This window comes from Geotrypetes seraphini, chromosome 1, assembly GCF_902459505.1.
Source record: "Geotrypetes seraphini chromosome 1, aGeoSer1.1, whole genome shotgun sequence".
Lineage (NCBI taxonomy): Eukaryota > Metazoa > Chordata > Amphibia > Gymnophiona > Dermophiidae > Geotrypetes > Geotrypetes seraphini.
This window is the reverse complement of record NC_047084.1, coordinates 226,738,248-226,759,043: the sequence shown is the minus strand read 5'-3', so window position 1 is coordinate 226,759,043 and position 20,796 is coordinate 226,738,248. Positions and strand designations below refer to the sequence as shown.

The following is a 20,796-nucleotide window of genomic DNA, read 5'->3' as shown; positions in this document are numbered from 1 at the left end:
TAACTTTAGAGAGTGCCCTCTCATTCTCCCTACCTTGGAGAGGGTGAACAACCTGTCTTTATCTACTAAGTCTATTCCCTTCATTATCTTGAATGTTTCTATCATGTCCCCTCTGTCTCCTCTCTTCAAGGGAGAAGAGGTCTAGTTTCTCTAATCTCTTGCTGTATGGCATCTTCTCCAGCCCCTTAACCATTTTAGTCGCTCTTCTTTGGACCCTTTTGAGTAGTACAGTGTCCTTCTTCATGTACGGCAACCAGTGCTGGATGCAGTATTCCAGGTGGGGGCGTACCATGGTTCGGTATAGTGGCATGATAACCTTCTCCGATCTGTTCGTTATCCCCTTCTTAATCATTCCTAGTATTCTGTTCACCCTTTTTGCCGCTGCTGCACATTGCGCGGACGGCTTCATTGACTTGTCAACCAGTACCCCCAAATCTCTTTCCTGGGGGGGGTCTCCAAGTACCACACCAGACATCCTGTATTCATGTATAAGATTTTTGTTACCGACATGCATCACCTTACACTTACACAGTATGTACGGTTGTTTGTACAGTACTCACAACTCCATGAATATCTTCATTCTCATGGGAACACACTGTGCATGTCCGTGAATAACTAAATTGGATTACATTTTATTTTGCATGGCTAAATGAATCTGTGAAGCAAGAAGGCACTGTACACGTCTCTGTATTTTTACATACTTTGCACATGAAAAATGCTTTGTAAAAATATCCCTGTAAAGATTTGAATCCCCAGAATTTATGCAGCACCACCCCCAACTGCAAAAAAAAAAAAAAAAAAGTACTACTTGTTAACTGCAGCATAAGTAAGTTTTGAATATATGCCCAGTTGTAGCTAAGCTCAAGGCAAATTCTGCATGGTGCAAGGTCCTCTGTGAAGACTTCTGATGATAAAATACAGGTCGGTGAGCTTTTTGTACGAAGTTTAGACAGCAGTATATTTGGAGATATGGAAGCGTAGAAGGCAGTTGGGGGTGGAGATTACCAAAGCAGAGGAAATAAGGAATGTAGAATGTACACATGAGATGTGTATAGACATACATAAAAGCGTTCATGCCCTCATTAGATTTTGATCCAGTCCTGTTTTTGTAAGTCTTAACACAATTTGCCATTTTGAATAGGGAAGACTGGATGCCAGCATGAAAACCAGAACCGGTATAACATGGCATTAGATTAGCCGCACACTCTGGCATTTTTTAATCTGAACCCTTCTGTGAACAGTTTAGTATTATATGGCTGGAAAGATTACACATAGGCATAGTATAAAACAGAAAACTTTGCTTGGATGTAGCTGCTAAAAGTTGCTTGTATCAGCAGTTGTTCTTATTAGTTGCACTTCTCAAACATGCTGAATGATCAGTTTGAAGCACTTCCAAAGATCTAGCTATATAAAAAAGAATTATTAGATTGTCTTCAAGTCTAAATTAAGTATAAAAGGTAAACTATAGATTGCACAGCTGTAGTTGAGCATCTCAAAGAACCCCATAAAGCAAAAAAAGATTGATTGCGATATGGTCATCAAAGTAGTCATGAATGGAGCCTTACTGCTGAAGAGGGGTGGCTAAAGTGTGGAGCTATAAATTAAAAAGCACCACACACTGTTACTATAGAACGCTTAGCAGGCCATGCCTTATTTATAATTGTATTAAATTTGAATTTTATATATTTTTGTTTTTGCCCCCTACCCTCTGTCCCAGTTCCAGTAATAGAATCTTATGAGCAAAATCCTGCACTATTAAAAACAATTAAAATGGAACCAGAATCTGAACAGATGATGGAGTTCATTCCAGAGCAAATATCGCCTTCGGTTATCAGCTCACCTCAGAAAATTATGCAGCATGAGTAAGTATATATTTAGGGCCTCTAATTTTAAATTTTAAACGATGAACATTGATTTAAACAGTGGTGGTCAAAAAAAATTTAAATAGGTGTGTGTTGGAAAAACACCACTTTCCCCTAATACTCTCTGACCCCTCTCCTATCTTGGCTTGTACCCCTCATTCAGTTTTTATGCCTCTTCTGAGAACAATTAAGTGACACTAGTGGGGAGAGGGTGGCACAGTGCTTTAGAGCTACAGCCTCAGCACTCTGAAGTTGTGGGATCAAATCCCATGCTGCTTCTTGTGACCCTGGGCAAGTCACTTAATCTCCCATTGCCACAGGTGCATTGGATAGAGTATGAGCCCACTGCCACAGAGAGGGAAAAATGTTTGAGTACCTAAATGTAAACCACTTAGGCTATAAGTAGTATACAAATACTAAAAAATAAATAGTGTACATATTTAATTCCACTGAAAAAGGCAAAGCCCCTTGTGGAGCAGAAGCATTGATAAATGAAGATTTTATGTACCATCAAAGAACCCCTAATTAACTGTAAAATAAATAACTTACACTTTATGAACATCTAAGAATAGAAGCCCTATATCATTCAACAGGGACCTGAATATACTACTACTTCCTCAAAATAAGCACATATTATGAAGAGCATTTCTTCAATATCATTTTATATTTGCTGGGTGTTTTGATGGGTTTATCTTATTTTATTGATTATATTCATTTTGGGGTCCTTTTTACTAAAGCACACTAAACTCTAACGCGTCCATAGACTATAATGGACGTGTTAGCGTTTAGCGTGCGCTAAAACGGCTAGCGCGCCTTAGTAAAAGAACCCCTTTGTGATCCACCTTGTGCATTTAGAATGAAATTTGAAATGAAATAGATGCAATTTATTCTATCCCCCTTTCCTTCCCCAGCCACAGTGCATTTGCGACTATAGTACCTTAAAATCTAGCTAGCTCAAAACAGCTGTCGTGTTTTCCTCCTATGATTCTGCTAATCCAAGTTGCACACTTGTTCTGTTCATGAATAAAAGTTAAGAGGGTCAAACGTTCTTGTAGCTGTTATGATGGCTTTTTGGTATTTGTTGAAATAATGAAGGCCAAGACCATTTTCATCATCATTTAGGAAATAATTTTTTTCTCCCTTCTTCCCTGCCTCTAGCAAGATAAGAAAGCACTTGTTTTGGGGGTGGTGTAGAGTCTACACCAGGGGTAGGGAACTCCGGTCCTTGAGAGCTGTATTCCAGTCTGGTTATGCATTGAAAGCAGTGCATGCAAATAGATCTCATGCATATTCATTGGGGAAATCCTGAAAACCCGACTGGAATACGGCTCTCGGGGACTGGAGTTCCCTACCCCTGGTCTACACCATCCCCAAAACAAGTGCTTTCTTATCTTGTTTGAAAAAGCACCAGCAGTTAAGTTTTCAGATCTCCACAGACAATGGCATAAATATCACTAAGAAGAGAGGAAACATCTTATCACTGCTATCATATCTCGCACTGTATTTAAAACCTTCTCTTTTCATACTGCACAATGGAGACACAAAAGTACTTTTCCTAGGTGACCTATAAAACATTTTTCCTGTAAAATAATTGTTTATATAAAGGAATCCAGGATCCTAATTTCGTCTTAAAGTAAACAGGCATGACACAGTTTTAAAATCATGCTTTTCATAAGTAGGTTGAGAAGCTACTGTTAGGTACTTCTCAATTGGTGATTTTTGGATTTCTGGGTAGGGTTTCAGTTGCTGACACCTTAGATGTGAGTAGAGGTCTGATTTGAACACTGTGTACTGTAGTGTATCACAGATTCTTTTGCCCTAATATGATATGCACATTGTCTTTTAAAAGGAGGTCACAGACTAATTTGCAAGGCTGCAAACAGTCTCAGATTATTTTGCAAACTGGGTGTGGTAGAAAGGAGGCAGTTGCTGAACCGTGCACTCCACTGCATTCTTCTGTTTGCATTCAGCACTAGTACATACTGCCCCAGCACTACAGATCCACATTTCAAAATTTGTTTGCACTTCTAACTGTGCATTTTGATTCCAGAACAGCAGCCTCATCAAATAGGAAAGGAATGTTATAGACAATAACTAGATCAGTTAATAAAAAACAAACAAGCCATGTTCTATTGTGTGGGGTTTTATGTGTGTGTGTGGGTGGGTGAGGGAGGAATCAAAATTAAATAAACATTATTCTGTACTAGTGAACTGGCTAGGCCAATTTTACTAGTAGACCAAGAATTGATGTAGCTAGTTGCTTCCCCTGGCTTGAGGGAAAAAGGTATCTGAAAGCATGCATCTTGCATTTGTCATTCAGTTTTTAACCCTTTATTTGACATTGTTGCTCAGAAGTAACATGTGTTTCTATGGGAGATCTGCATCTCCAAATGCCTGTTACTTGACACTGTTGCTCTCGTTCAACACTTCAGCAGTCCTAATTTGTACTTTATAAAAGCACTGTTTCAATCATAAGTGAGGGAGCATGATCATGAGCAGTATGTACACTGAGCTTTTGAGTGAAGATTCCTATTTTCCAGATGAACTCAAACGCACTGATCAGACCTGCTTTTGCCTCATTACATGCATGGAGTTGTCATCATTGCAGCAGTCCAGGCTTAAGGTATAGGCAATCTAGGTACCTGCCTAAGGCCCATATGCTTTTAGGGGGTCCCTGTCACACATAGAAGTTGAATAGCTCATAAGGCTGACTTCTGCTCTGGCAAGCCATCTGGCAGAAAGAAGGTTTTCAGGAGCTAGAGCCATCATCTGTCTGCAGAAGGCTGTCTCGTCTTCCCAGTCCTTGTATGTTGCCCTCCAGTTGCCAGGAGGAGTTACCACTCAATGCTGCTTACAGGTTTCCTCTGTAGTCAGAACTAAGTCGAACCTCTTTTGTGGCAGTTTAAAATGCTTTTCTAAACTTGCTTGTTTGCCAAGGACATACCAAGGGGTTAATCCTGCCATGTCTTGCAGCCCTACCTAAAAAAAAAAATATCTCAATACGTGTAATGAAGCCAAATCTAGCTTGGATCGGTGGTCCCCTCGCTAACGAATCTTGGGATGGATGAGGCCAAAAGAGCATCCAGGAAGCATGTTGAAATTCTTCATTGCACCCTCTAGAATGTAGTGGTCCATTCTCATAAACATTTTTACCTCAACCAAAGAAAATCCTGGTGTTTTGCATAAAAACAAAAGACAGAGAAGCTATGATTAATCGTTGTCTGTGTCAGTGGGAATTTCAGTCATGTTAAAGAGGTACTGTGATGTTTTGGAGCGACATAATGCAGTCCTGTCATATGTTGACTGTACTGAAGGATTTGGTTGCATGCTGTGTGCTGGAGTAGCTGGATGGGGCAGGGGAAAATAGCACAGTATTACAAAGTTTTCTGTTTAAGTTAATCCAAGTGTACCATCAGGCAGACTTTATTGACCAGATATCCAAAATGTCTTTGGGAAAGCACTGCGCTCTTATCACTTATCTAGCTCTAGCCAGACTTCTAAAAATCTTTCCTAGTGTGGTGATATGCAATTATCTTGTACAGTGAATGCTGTGTACTACTGTCTCTCGCACAGAGAGTGCCTTATGAGGTTAACAGCCAGGAACTGTTTATGAAGGTGGGGAACTAGCTTCAGACATCCTGTGGGTGTGACACCTCCTCTGAACTCCTCTTTAAAGAATTGACGTCAGTGGTTAAATGAAGCCGCACCCACCTGCATGCCCCAAACAACAGGAAATTCTTAATTACTCAATAAAGGAGTGGCTGGATCAGTAATGATTCAGTCCTCTTCTGTTAGGCTCCCATGCAATATTTAACCTCCATTGCAGAGAAAAGCTCTTTGAACATAAGAGCAAATTGCCCTTCCTGTAAAGCAATTCATTAGAGCTTGGAAGGAGTTACAAGACTTATGGAGTTTGGTGTAGAAAGCAGGAATCTGACCACGTTTGCTTTATAGAAAAACTACACTGGAATCAATGTGAACAGTAAATAATAGCCTTTGGTTGGGCCCCAAAGTGCGTGGGGGTGGGGGGACTTCCTTTCTATTTTAAAGCAACAAAAATAGGAAACAAATAGTAAAAATATACTAAAGGAGGACCCTGTACTTGCTTCACCACCCACTGTCCTTGCTCAATGGAGGAGAATAAACATAGGGATGCCGCAGAGGTCTGTACTAGGACCGGTGCTAAACTGATCTGGAAATTGGAATGACGAGTGAGGTGATTAAATTTGCAGATGACACTAAACTATTCAAAGTTGTTAAAACGCATGTGGATTGTGAAAAATTGCAGGTGGTCCTTAGGAAATTGGAATTCTGGGCGTCCAAATGGCAGATGAAATTTAATGTGGACAAATGCAAAGTGATGCATATTGGGAAGAATAACCTGAATCACAGTTACCGAATGCTGGGTCCCACCTTGGGGGTTAGCGCCCAATGTGCGATGGAGGCCAAAAAAGCAAACAGGATGCTAGGAATTATTAAAAAAGGGATGGTTAACAAGACTAAGAATGTTATAATGCCCCTGTATTGCTCCATGGTGCGACCTCATTTGGAGTATTGCGTTCATTTCTGGTCTCCTTATCTCAAGAAAGATACAGTGGCGCTAGAAAAGGTTCAAAGAAGAGCGACCAAGATGGTAAAGGGGATGGAACTCCTCTCGTATGAGGTCAGACTAAAATAGTTAGGGCTCTTCAACTTGGAAAAGAGATGGCTGAGGGGAGATATGACTGAAATCTACAAAATCCTGAGTGGAGTAGAATGGGTACACATGGATCGATTTTTCACTCCATCAAAAAAATACAAAGACTAGGGGACACTCTGAAGTTACAAGGAAATACTCTTAAAACCAATAGGAGGACATTTTTTTCACTCAGAGAATAGTTAAGCTCTGGAATTTGTTGCCAGAGGTTGTTGTAAGAGCAGATAGCATAGCTGGTGGTAAGAAAGGTTTGGGCAAGTTCTTGGAGGAAAAGTCCATAGTCTGTTATTGAGAGAGACATGGGGGAAGCCACTGCTTGCCCTGGATCGGTAGCATGGAATATTGCTACTCCTTGGGTTTTGGCCAGGCACTAGTGACCTGGACTGGCCACCATGAGAACGAGCTACTGGGCTTGATGGACCATTGGTCTGACCCAGTAAGGCTATTCTTATGTCGGTCAGGGGGTGGGAGGGGGAATGTCCTGGTATATGACAGCATCTTGGGGAAGGGGTTGTGGAAGGAGGGACAGCAGCATGCTGATGGTCATCGGAGAGGGGGAAGGACACTAGTGCCATGGTCAGCATGGGGGGAGGGAGGAATTAGAACACTAGCACTGGTCATCAGGTGTGGTGGGACAGCAGCACACCAGTGGTTATCCGGGGAAGGACACTAGCAGCAGTCAAGGAGGTGTGGTGGAGAACAAAAGTGCTTGTCATCGGGGGGGGGGGGGACAACAGCACAGTCATGGTGTTGGGAAAAAGAAGCACAGATGGTCAGCAGGAAGCATGGGAGGGGAGGACACTAGTGCTGGTCATCGGGGAGGGGAGTTAGTAAAGGACAGAAGTGCCAGTCTTGGGGGAAGGAAAAGACAGCAGCATTGGGAGAGAAGAGGGAAGGACAACAGTTAATAAATTCTGGTGGTCCAGCAATATATCAGCAGGAGCAAGCTTTCCGCGCTCCTGCCCCTCCCTCGCTGGACAGCTGCCTCCTTATTATCTCGGGGCCAGTAGCACACAAGACAGGAGCGAGCTTTTCATGCTTCAGCCTGGACCCGCGCTGCTTCCTGAATGGCTGCCGTCAGTTCTCGCGATTCCTGCCATCACTTCAAACAGGTGATCATCTGGAAGTGTCAGAACAACAAGTCAATCGACTGGCCTGCCCAATCTCCGGATCTGAATCCGATCAAGAACTTATGGCACAAGTTATAAGATATCCTGGGAGATATCCAAGAGACATCCAACATCAAAACATGAGTTTTTGAGTCACCATTGCAACCTGGAACTTCATTGTCACCCATGATCACCTCATCAAACTGGTTCACTCAATACTGGCACAGTGCAGACAGGTGATCGAGAACAGAGGGTGACCCACCAAATACTGAGCCATCACTGACGCACAAAATGGCATTTTTCAAGGCCACCTACATGAATATGAAGGATAGATGATGATTGTATGTACTTTTTTGGCTGGCGAAGTACATTACTCAATTTACACAGAAAAACAACATGGCACCTTTAACAAACTCAGAAGTTTAAGGCCAAACTAGAATAAAAAGTTGTTTCTAATAGTCAAATGTATCCCTTATAATGTGATACACAGTCAAATCTATTGGGTCAACAAAAAAATAAAAGGTCAGAAAGTTGAAAGAATGCAAAATTCACAAGTGGTTCCAAGACTTTTGCACACCACCACCAAGGTTTAATTTAATGTATTGCTATAGGGTAGTAGATTGAGCAGTTGGAAATCTAACACAGATGATAGATTTGGTATCTAGAAAAATTTAGTTATTTACCCCTCCCAGACAAGAAAAAATGTGCTGAGGTGGAATGGGCATCCTGCAAGACAACCAGAGATTAAAGATGTTTCTTGAGATGGGCAAAATCCTGTTACCACCTTGAGAATTTGTAAGTTTGCATTTATTAAAGTTATTGTGTGCGTTTTTCTCGCCTGCAGATTAGAGAATTATTGTATAACATCTGTGAGATGAAACAAACACTTTATAATGATAACAATTTTAATTAAACAGGAATCATCCTTCAGTCATAGTTCAGCCTGGGAGAAGACCTTTACCTGTGGAATCTCCAGACACACAGAGGAAACGCCGGATACATAGATGTGATTATGATGGTTGCAACAAGGTTTACACTAAAAGCTCCCATCTAAAAGCACACAGAAGGACACATACAGGTAAGCATCTCCTTGGAATTCTTTTGTTCTTTAACATGATTTCTGTCAGTAGACTACATTTTCATAAATAAATGGAGTTGAGTAGTCTAATGGTTAGAATAGCAAGCTGAGAAGCAGGGAAGCCTGGTTTTATATCCCACAGCAGCTCATTCTGATCTTGTCCAAGCCACTTAACCCTCCATTGCCTCTGGACAGAAAAGTGCCTGCTGTATTCAAATGTAACTTGCCTCGAGCTACAACTGAAAAAAGCATGATTTAAAGCCAAAATCTGAGTAATTTTTGATACTTTTGCTAGAACATAAAAAGGTATATATAAATTGTAAATCGCATTGAACTCCTTCTGGGGCATATTAGCGATCCATAAATGCTAATATAATATATTTCAACCTTTCAAGACTTTCTTCACATGTGATTTTGCAAAGTTGAAGGAATGAAGCAGTTCTGTCTAGAGAAGATCCTTTTGGAAAGTGTCAAATGGAGATCTGTTCTTGCATCTCTATATTTGGTCATCTCTGGGAAAAGGTGACCTGTCACCAGAAACAAAAAAATTAAAAATAAGGTTTTAATAAATTCTTTAAGAGCAAACTTTAAAAAAAAAAAAAAAAAAATACAATTCAAACCCCATCCTTTATGAGAACAAATTAAAAAAAAAAAAAGTTCAATCATGTAACTTTTGCAAGCTGTCTATGGACCTGTTTCATTGGAAATTCAGCCATTCTCAACATTTTAGTTTTGCTGCTTTAGTCGCCTTTTCCCAGAGTTGGTTACACACTTACTCCATAAGCTACTGTTTCATCCTTTCACATCTAAAGGATGGTCATGTTTGGTCTCAAACACTTGCATAATTATCGTATATTTCAGTCTTTATCCAGTACTATGATTGTAGTTGTATGTGATTTAAGATGAGAGCATTGATGCTTTACCTGAAGGAATTTCAAGAAAAGGCTAAGAAATAATTATTTGCAATACCTACAAATGTGAAGTTATTGGCTGTACTGGGTACAGCTGTGGAACTGAGAGGGTTATTGGTTTTGGCCGTCAGTTTCACAGTTTCTTGGCCTGCCTGGGAACGCTCTATAAAATGCCAAAGACCTGGGTTTGTCTGAAATTTAGAAGCATACAAAAAATGTATGTGTCTAAATCTCCCTAGGACTGGGTAGAATATCTCCTCTTGAAGAATAAAAAAATGAAGGCCGAGTCAAATATTTGGGTATCGAGAGAGGCTAGGAATTTTGCAGAAAGCTGAGAGATTTCGAGGGCCTTTTCATAACAAAAGATGTAACTTTCTTAGCATTGATTTTCTTTTTTTTTTTTTTTCACTTTGAAGGGGAAAAGCCATACCAGTGTACTTGGGATGGATGCACATGGAAGTTTGCTCGTTCTGATGAATTGACTCGGCATTTCCGGAAACACACAGGAATCAAACCTTTCCAATGCCCAGACTGCGACCGCAGTTTTTCTCGCTCGGACCACCTCGCCTTGCACAGGAAACGCCACATGCTAGTCTGAAGGACTAAATATGCTGACATTTTTTAAAATTGATTCAGCTGGTCTGAATCTCCTGAGTTTAGAAACCAATATAGCTCCTGTTTGGTCAGTAATAGTTATCTAACACCTTTGTACTCTCATCAAGGATCAGACCTAAAGAATGTGAACAATTTTTTTTAATTTTCCTGGGATGCTAAGAAGTTCTTCCTGCAGGCAGTTTAATGTAACACCTCTGTAAAGGAATGAATTAGTATACGGACAGTGTGCTGCTTCATCTCCTCTAAAGATTTCTCATTATCCAGTCAGTGACAAACTTACAAATATATCTAAGTATAAATACAATATCCAGATTGCTAGTTCTTGCCATGGACCACTTTATACCCTACAGAGGAATGCAATACTAGATTTTTGTTTGTCAGTGTGATGAATGGACCTCTACTTTTGCCTACAGGTGTAAGGAAAAGAGCACTCTACATGCTTCCAACAGTTTTACAGTGGTTTTCGTAGAACATCAGTATCTTCAGCACATTATTATGAGGCATATCAGCTAATCCTAAAGAATGCCATCTTGCATGAGGAAAAAAAATATTTTCAATCCCTAGTAAAATGCAAGTAGAAAGTATTATGCAGCTAAGTTCTGCAAATGCAGGCTGAGTAAGCAGGCACCAACTGCCTTCTCCCAGATGTGATGCTGTGGACTTATTTTCCACTTATTTGGCAATTTTCTTCCAGACTTCAGGGATGAAGATATATACACACACACACACACACATACATACGTAGAGATTGGTATTTCTATTGCATTTTTGTTTTCCATTCTTGTCCTTGTTTAAAACTGGCAAATTCTATGTAGTCTGCCTAAAGTTAGGCACCATCTTCAACATGCCTAGCCAATGTAGGCACATTAATTGGTTAATAGGCTTGATCGGTGCCGGTTATCACTTAACACAATTGCTATTAATTGGACTTAATTGAAAGTTAGGCGCCTAACTTGAAAAACTGAATTCTATAAAAAGTACATGCTAGTTCAAAGCACCTACCTAAAAGTGGGCATGGTTAGGGGTGGATTTTGGGCATGTTTATAAATTAGGCACATCTTTTTGGATTAGGCACCTAACTTACGCGCAGGTATTTAAGTGAAGAAAACTCTGGCATAAATATAGTGTGCCTAAAGTTCCTGAAGTATCTAGGCAGCTGACCCGTACAATTCTTTCTCCACAATAACTGATCCCTAGAGCTGTTAATCACTAGCTTTTAACTCTGTTAAGTTCACTCAATTTGTACCATCTTTTAATCATTGTAAACCGTATAGAACTTCATGATCCTGCGGTATATAAACTGTTGTTATTATAAACTGTTGTTATTATTATTATTATTAAAGTTAGGATGCCTAGTGACACCTAACACCACTTAGGTAGTGCTAAGCATGATTCTACATTCTACTCGCAAACTTTTTCCACCGCGGCACACTGAACTCTGGACCCCGTCTACAGAGCCTCAGAGCATGCGCGGACATTGACCAGTGACGTCAAATGTATGTGTGTGACATCATCACGTTGGCATCTACGCATGCTCAGAGGCTCTATAGACGTGGCCCTGAGCTCGGGGATCTTCCAAAACCTGGACAAATTGCTGGGTTTTGGAAATCCCAACTACAAAAAATTGGTATTAATGGTCCTTGAATAACCCTGGAGATGATATAGAGAAATGTGCTTACCAGAATAAGAAAAATTAATGAAAACAAGATAAATAAAAGGACCAATCAGTACGGGCCCAGTGCCCTCGTAACAACCGTTGGCCCCGGGCAGGTGTTTATGAAGTGACAAGCACTTAGAAATGAATCTAAATAAACCCTGCCCCATACATCATCTTATCCTTATGTTGTGTATAATTTATATAGAAAAAATATGTGTATATACAAAATAATCGGGAGCACAATCATCCCCAGATTAAAGCAAAAGGAAAGAAAATCACGGTTGTTACGAGGGCACTGGGCCCGTACTGATTGGTCCTTTTATTTATCTTGTTTTTATTAATTTTTCTTATTCTGGTAAGCACATTTCTCTATATCATCTCCAGGGTTATTCAAGGACAGATCATCACCATTAATACCAATTTTTTGTATTTTGGAAATCCCTACATCGTTGGGGGTGGGGGTGGTCAGAGAGGAGGAGAGGCGCCAGTGCCAGCAGTGACCGACTCATCTCTTTTGTGGCACACAGTTTGCCGCAAAAGAGATGAGTTCTAGCTTATAGAATCACACTTAATGACACACTAGTTTACGCCAATTTAAAGCATAACTGCTAACTGAACCCAATGGAATGGTACAGAGAGAAAATGGTGCCTAAAGACTATTAATGCAACATCCCATTAGCAAAGTTATAAATGTATATTTCAGAGCATCAGAACAAGTACTCAAAAGTGCTCCCTGTTTTGTTTTGTTGCATCAGTAGTGTGGCAGCAGTCTTGCAGAAATGTCTAGGTAGCTCTTGATTCCCCTTGTGGAGAAATGATTTCCCTAATTTAGGGCCCCATTTATCAAGCTTCGCTAAAGGTTTTTAGTGTGAGCTGGCATGGTAAATGCTCAGATGCTCATAAATTCCTATGAGCATCGGAGCACTTACCTCATCGGCCCACGCTAAAAGCCTCTAGTGCAGCTTGATAAGGGGGGGGGGAGGGAGGGGGATAGAGTTTCACTAGTTAGTGATCCAGAACTGTTTTCAAAGGCCTTGACCAAACACTATTGCTGGCGTCCTGGAAAGAGGTGAATTGTTATACAGAACATAACAGTATTGCTCACTTATTCATTTTTACTGTGGCTATCGCCACTGGGGGTTGGTTGTTTGTTTTCAAGCAAAGTAGGCCAATTCTTATCCCAAATTTTTTCTCATTCCATTTTGTTATGCTGCTTGACAGGAGGATGGTACTTGGCACAGTGTTAACTCTGGCTTGTTCTCTAATGCCTTACGTTGAAGTTTTTCTGCATGTGCTTCTTTTGCTGAAAGTATGTAGGACAAATCATGAGCAGAATAGGCCTAAAAGAAAAAAAAAAAGTATTAATTTTTAAAATAGTAGTCTTAAAGCAAACACAGTCTGTAGGCCCTTGCTGTTTTCTTTTCTGGAGAAAAAAGACAAGGGTCCCCAAGTGGAGAGAGACATATTTTCAGCCAACACGAATAACTTGTACAACATAATGAAAATTACTCTATATACATACAATTTAGACAAATTTAACACTTGAGATGTACAGGTGTTCCATTTTCCAGCTCGTTACCTTTTAATGAAAAATGCTGCTGCCTTAATAAGGTAGCATGAAAGAGTTTAAGCATTCATGTGTTTTGTCTAAACCAGTGGTTCCCAAACCTGTCCTGGGGGACCCCCAACCAGTCAGGTTTTCAAGATATCCCTAATGAATATGAGATTTGCATATATTGGAAGTGACAGGTATGCAAATCTCTCTCATGCATACTCATTAGGGATATCTTGAAAACCTGACTTGGCTGGGGGTCCCCCAGGACAGGTTTGGAAACCACTGATCTAAACTGTTACACAGTGGTATTTTGTACACAGTGTGCTGTGTAAATTATGCAAAAACGTTATTTAAAATGTAACCTTGCATGTTCTTTTGAATATTTATGTGATATTCAAAAAGTGCTTTTTGTAGCACATAGTACAATATTAATGATTTCTGTTCAGATTCAGAACAATTGAACAAGGGGATCCAAAGCAACAGTTGAAAGATAATGTATTGTTATAAAATATGCTTATAAGACTGGTTATTAACTTTTTAAATATTTTACTATCTTAATCATGATTTAAATTTTTTTCCCAATTAAATTGGAAACTTTGTAAATATTTCTGCAGGAATAGAAACTTCTAGAGATTGGGGATTTTGAAGTTTTCAGGCAGTTTGTTTTACTACTCCTGTTAATGAATTTGTTGATGGGTAACCTGAACTTCAGTTAAGTGCCACTTAGAAATTTTGATATTCTTATCCCTAACCTCTCACCCTGCCCCAATTAAAAAAAAACAAATAGTACAACAAATCCAGAAAAATGGGACTTGGAAGCAACTGATCTCCAAAACAAACTGAATTTTTTAAACAAAGAAATTGTCATTTTACTGTTTGTTCATGGACTTTTTCAATGTTTTTTTTTTTTATTGAAAATAATTAAAACATTTGCATTGAACATGACAGTTCAAAGCAGCTCCTCCCAAAATGTCTAAATGTGTATATATATATTTTTTTATTTGTAGAAATTTAAGTGCAACTGATGTCCTTGTTAGGGCAGTAAGGAATAGCAGGATAGCCTACATAAGGTTACCTGTTGGTCTTCTAAAAATAAACATTTATGTGAAATGGTTGTGACATTTCATTTTAAATCCTAAGATGACTGTGTTACAGCAGACCCAAAATTCAAAGTTTGTGGACTTGGGCACTGGTATTTGAGTCTTTTAAATGTGGCCTGCAGGTGGAAGGACACGAGTCTTGATAAAAGGAAGATAAGTAACTCTTATGTTACTGGTGTGAATATAGTTTGAATTCAATTTGTACATCTAGTTAATTCACAGCAGTCTGCTCTCTGTAGTGTATAAAGGAAAACAACTGAAAACTGAGATTTAGCCTTGGTTTGTGTTTTTTAAGGGGAAGGGAGGCATGGGAGTTTTCTTCATTATGCTGCTAACTTTGTTTTTGTTAGATTGATAGAGTAGGTTTTTTTTGTAATGTACTTTTTCCTTTCTCATAGTACATTTTAGTGAAGGTATAGGGCAGACTTCTAAATTTAGTAATCCAGCTCTTAATAGATTTTTGTCCTTCATAATAAAATAAATTATATAAATGCCCTTTGAAATATTTTATTGTGTAGGATATTAATATGATTTCATATTTTATGTATTAGTTAACCAAGATTTCTGACCAGTTTTAAGATGGGGAGTTTTGGTTTTAGCATGACACGTCTTGGGCATTAGGGCATCAAGCAAAGGTGCTTGCAAGGGGAACTAATGGTTACTGCGGATGGGCAGACTGGATAGGCAATTTGACCTTTAGCTGCCATCATGTTTCTATATAATTGGGAAGAGGGGGGGTTGGGAGCATGCAGTTTCCACAGCCCAGTATCAATACAGAGAATTATCATTTTGGAGGTATAGAAAGAACAACAAACTAGAGACTTTATTATTTGGAGCCTTAAAATGTCAATCTGTATTTTAAACAGGGCATTAACTTTTAATTAGCTTTTGTTTTGTGGTAAACAAATTGAGACCAAAGCTACAAATGGTGATACAAAATCTTAGAGCAGTGATCTTTGTCATTTTTAAGCAGTAGCCATTTGGGGAAAAAAAAAGTGGGAAAGTCAGAAGATTGCTGGACAAACATCAGGCTCGTACACTAAAAAAATAATTAACATCTCCACAGTGACAACTTAACCTTTGTAGGCTATCATTCTACCCTTCCTTACGTGTTGTCCAATTAATATTACTTTTCTATTACGATTGTAGTTCTACCCTCCTTCCATTTTGTTCCTGTCAGTGACGCTTGTTTTAGTCCTGTATGACTTGAGTGTATTTACCCTGGTTCTTTTAATTGTAAATCGCTTAGAAATTTTTATAAGCATTTAATCAAATTTTAAATAAAACTTGAAAACAGACTTTGGTGTTCCAGTTAGGTTTGGACACCTTTCACAATGCAGCAGACCTAGCTATTAAATCACACTCAGAGACTCATGTAACTAAAACACAGTGGGCCAGATTCTATAAATGGCTCCTACATTGTAGGTACCGCTCGACATGATTGTCGATAGATCGCTAGGTACCTTTTATAGAATTGCATCTAGGCATTGCCAGGCATCCTAGAGGTAGGTGCCGGTATATTAGACCAGGTTTTACAGGCTTAATTTACCGGTGATCATCTGGAACGCCTAAGTCAGCTACGCCTATCCACACCTACTTTTCAGGTAGGCATCAGAAGGCATTGCTAGGTGCCGTACGGAATTCCGCACCTATATTTTTTAAATTATTCAATTAACTTCAATGGTGCAGTCAGTTACCATGCAGTTTAAGCTAATTGATTTAATCGAAGTTAGATGTGGATTTTAGCTAGGCATTGGTAGGCAGCCTCAATTACGGCACCTAACACCGCCTAGCTAGGGTGCTATTTATTGAATCAGGCCCAGTGTGCTTCTCCAAACTCTCCCACTTCATCTCATCCTCACTCTATTCTGAATTACCACTCACCATCCTTTTTTCCCTGTGCTTTTGGTTCATTAAGTGCCTTTAAAAATGTTAGTGTACATGTTACCCAACAAATGACACATACATTGATTTCTAAACATATGGATAAAGTTTATTAAAATGTTTGGACCTTTTTTTTTCCATTTTGTTTTACACATTCAAGGGGAAAAGTCAAACGAACTGCAAAATTTTCATCAGTGCACACCCCTAACACAACACTTCTCTAAGACTTTCTTCCCAGCTCCTCGCCACAACATACTCTTCCCAACCCCCACTTCAACTTGTTTTTACTCCCACCCTTTTCTCTCATCAGTCAGCCTCCATCATTCTTTTCCCATCCTCATCCTTTCAAATCGGCTCCTATCTACGTAGATTGTCAAATTTAACCAGAGACTTGCAGTTGGCAATGCCTTTGGAAAAGGTATTCTGTTTCCTTCTGGTATGAGCTGAGTTCATTCATTGAGAGCCCTAGTGCTGGAAGAACACAAAAGAGCTGTTTGAGAGGCAGCAGCAACAACAATGGCCCTATAGAGAAGATGGCACAGAATATTTATTGGTGAAAGAGTCGAGCTGCTACTAGCACTCAGGCCTTGAAACAAAGAACGTTGCTCTAGAGAAGTTTTAAGTACTATATATATGAAGCAAAAGAAACAAAACTTCAGTGAGAATCACACATGTATTTGTGCACTAACAGTATTGCACTATGTATGTGCCATTAAAATTGTGTTAGTCTTGTACTTACTTGTCTGTTCATTGGAAGGAAAATGATTGTAACAGAACAACTATTTCTCAGGCAAGTATGTAACGCTGAGTAGGCTGTAGAGAGCTTCAGTTGTCTCTCAGTATACAGTGTATGCTAGTTCCTTGTTGATCCCTGTTGACCACTAATTCTTCAACTACAGTATATTGCCATATGTTTGTCAATCCAGATTTGTAAGATAGTATCAAGTTCTATTGAAAAATTGCCAAGCTATTTGATAACTAGCATTGCAAAAACACAAAAAAAATCTCCATTATGTTTTACAAATATTAGCACTTTTTTGCTATTTATATGTGTGTATGGTAATTAATGCTAGAGGGTCAAAAATAATCTTCCTACTTTGTATGTCTGCACACATGCCTGCAAGCATAGCAGGGTTCTTACAATTTAATACTTGTATAAACTATGCAGAAATGTTTTAATAAAGTGTAATATATTTTATAAGCTAATAAGACTGAAAAGGTGATTGAAATGGTATCTAGCACACATTTGCAAATACTGATATATTTTGGCAATCTTTATCATTAAAGATGTGAATTTAATGTGCTTTCACTTTTTCTACTTTTGGTAGTCCAGTGGGAACTCAGACATGATACCTTGTCATGGCAAAACTGTGAACATAAATTTATACTGTACAGTTGTCTTATTCTATGTATACAAAATATATAAATGTATAACTGTATATACTTCTTAATAAAATCCTAAGAACATTAATTGTGTACATGGACTTATTCCTACAGCTACTTAAGGGATGTGTTAATTTTGGTACAACACAGTCGGTTAGTCATAAGGAAATAAGGTAAGATTTTAGTGAAAAGTGGTGATGCAGAGATTTTAAATTAATTGCTATGTTTTAGAGTTGGAAAAGAGTGCCTTTTATTGCTCCAGAACTGATTAGAAGAGGCATCATTATATTGAAAAGTGAAGTTCCATCCCAAAGGTCCATCAAGCCCAGTATTTTACCAGGTGTCAAGGCGGGTCACAGGCACCAGGCAGAATCCCTAAAAGTTTCAAGATTCCATTCTATTTACCTTTGGGGGATAAGCAATGGCATTCCATAGCTCTACCTTAATAACAGCTTATGGACTCTTGCCTTCAGGAATTAATCAAAAACTTTTTTTTTTAACCCAGCTATGCTAAATGCTTTTACCACTTGCTCCAGCACCAAATTCCAGAGCTTTAAGTATACTTTAAATGAAAAAAAAAGTCTATCCTATTTTGTTTTTCATGTACTACTTAGTAACTACATGGTGTCTTCTATCTTTTGTAACTTTTGAAAGAGAAAATTCATTCACATTTATTTGTTCCACTCCACTAGGATATTATCAGATCTCCCACTTGGCTATCTCCAACCTGAAATACCATAACCCAGCGGTCTCAAATTCGCGGCCCTCCAGGTGCTATTTTGCGGCCCGCAGTCTGGACGCGATGAACAACTGCTCCCTTGCTGTAGTCGATTATTCCGGTCAAAGCTGCGGCCAGCGGCGGCTCCTCACGCCATCCACAGCAGCATTTATCTTCCCCCTTCCCTTCCTTGTGGAGCAGTAGCATGTCTGGCCGGCTCCCTTGCTGCAGTCGATCGTTCCGTTCAAAGCCACGGGAGGTGGCTCCTCATGCTAGCCACACCTGCGTTGGAAGCTTCTTTGACGTCATGTAACGCAGGCGCGAGGAGCCGCCATCCACGGCTTTGAAGGGAACAATCGACTGAGCAAGAGAGCCAGCCAGACATGCTGCTGCTCCACAAGGGAAAGGAAGGGGAGGGGAAAGAAATGTTTCTGCTGCATAGGAAAGGGAGAAGGGAAATGCTTCTGCTGCTGAATAGGGAAAGGGAGGAGGAGGGAAGGGGGGAAGAGAAATTTTTCTGCTGCACAGGAAAGGGGGAAGGGAAATGCTGCTGTTGCTGCTGCACCCAATTGGGGAAAGAGGGAAGGAAGGCAAGGGAGAGGAGAGGAACAAGAGATGCCAAGTCCATGGGAGGGAGGGAAAGAAAAGGAGATACTAGACCATGGAGGGGGAAGGAGAGATGCCAGGGCATGGGGGGAAGGAAGGAGACATGCCAGACCAGGGGAAAGGAAAGAAGAAGGGAGGGAGAGGAAGGAAAGAGATGTCAGACCATGGAAATAGGGACGGAAGAAGAGAGAGTTAGGAAGGGAAGGTAAGACATGGAAATGTAGATTTTGAAAAGAAAGCTGAAAAATTTAATATTAAGTTAATGCCTGAAAAGGATTCAGGTCCCAATTCCTGCCCCATACTTTCTCTGTCTCTGTCATTTGTAAGTCAGGTACCTGGGGACACATCTTAAAGACCAGAAACCATCTTTCAAATATGTCCGTCTTTTATTATGAGTTTCACATCTTTATACGAATCAGGTTTGCCAGCATGTGATGGCATGTGACGTAAATACAAACCATATATGGATACAGGTCACATGAAACTTTAAACACATCAGCATTTTTCCTAGCTAGAGATTGAAGTCCACAGAGGGTCAGGAAAAGCCTTGACCAGCAGAGCTTCTTAACTAAAGCTGTCTGTAAATACGGCTTAACAAAACAATTGAATTCAATTCACATTATCTCTGTTTAAACATTCATGTCCTTGTATTCTCTTCAAGGAAGGGAAAGATAAACAGGGCCTACCTTTGCATCTTTAAACAACATATGCCTAAGGACACTTACTAAAGTTCTGATACGTGTCCCTTCAAATCCCCTCTTACGTCATGTAAATGACGTCACAAATACACAGCATGAGCTGGAAGGGAGTGATACTCTAGATATGTCTCTCAAGGAGGGGTTTTTTAGGAGCTGTAATACGAATAACAGTACATGAGCAGTCAAAAACAAGAGTGCAAATAATAAGAGATTATGCATTCAACTAAAGTGCTGATCCCAAGAATTAGATAAATCAGAGTTACATTTGAACTCAGCAAAGAGGTCTGCTAATTTCTGAATGTCCATAGGAGGACCTATATTGTCAGAAAGAAAAGTACAACAGCTTAAAGTACTGAGGAGAATTTTTCAGAATTCTCAGCTAGAATCATATCTAGGGCCATATGATTTTGAGAACCATCTGAGAAGTAGAGCCTAATTGATCAGTAATACTTTGCAAGGCGTCCCTAGAATAGTTCACAAAGCGTTGCTGATTATAATAATTTTAACTAATCCGATCAACATTCTTATTAATAGTAATAAAGGGAATAAGGAACTCAAACCCAGCCTTAACCTGAGCTCGGGCCTTAAATTCATCTGGGACCCCTCTTGGGACCCCTATAACATCTATGTATACATGTGATCAGATTTATATCAAGACAAATAAAAGGAAAAACCATGTGAATAGGAAGGATGCCTTTCAGAAAGAATATGCAGAAGCATAGTAACCTTAACTAAAGTGCACTGGCCTATCCACTGGCTGGGTAGCTTAACAGGGAGCCAAAAGTCTCCATAAAGCCAGTAAATATCAAATCTGATGCAGCAACAATGGGGCATACCTATGAGCCAAGACAGAACAATAACCTGGGGGTAAATTACCTACAAAACTACCCTGTGTCAGATTAGAAACATGACATGTGTAATTGC

The 20,796-nt window shown here is 39.6% G+C and overlaps 1 protein-coding gene and 1 long non-coding RNA gene across 5 annotated transcripts in view; both read left to right on the top strand.

Moving 5' to 3' along the window:
* KLF3 (Kruppel like factor 3) overlaps nucleotides 1-11,463 on the top strand; it is a 59,403-nt gene extending 47,940 nt beyond the window's left edge. For all 4 annotated transcript variants that reach the window (XM_033947508.1, XM_033947537.1, XM_033947517.1 and 1 more), the window contains exons 4-6: nucleotides 1,718-1,862; nucleotides 8,585-8,745; nucleotides 10,073-11,463. In XM_033947508.1, coding sequence (XP_033803399.1) covers nucleotides 1,718-1,862; nucleotides 8,585-8,745; nucleotides 10,073-10,254 — 488 coding nt within the window. In that variant the 3' untranslated portion in view covers nucleotides 10,255-11,463. The remainder of the gene's footprint in view (nucleotides 1-1,717; nucleotides 1,863-8,584; nucleotides 8,746-10,072) is intronic.
* Nucleotides 11,464-11,993: 530 nt separating this feature from the next.
* Nucleotides 11,994-17,934, top strand: LOC117361913. The gene is made up of 2 exons (XR_004539744.1): nucleotides 11,994-13,568; nucleotides 13,754-17,934. It is a non-coding gene; the product is annotated as an uncharacterized LOC117361913 (long non-coding RNA).
* Nucleotides 17,935-20,796: the final 2,862 nt, after the last annotated feature.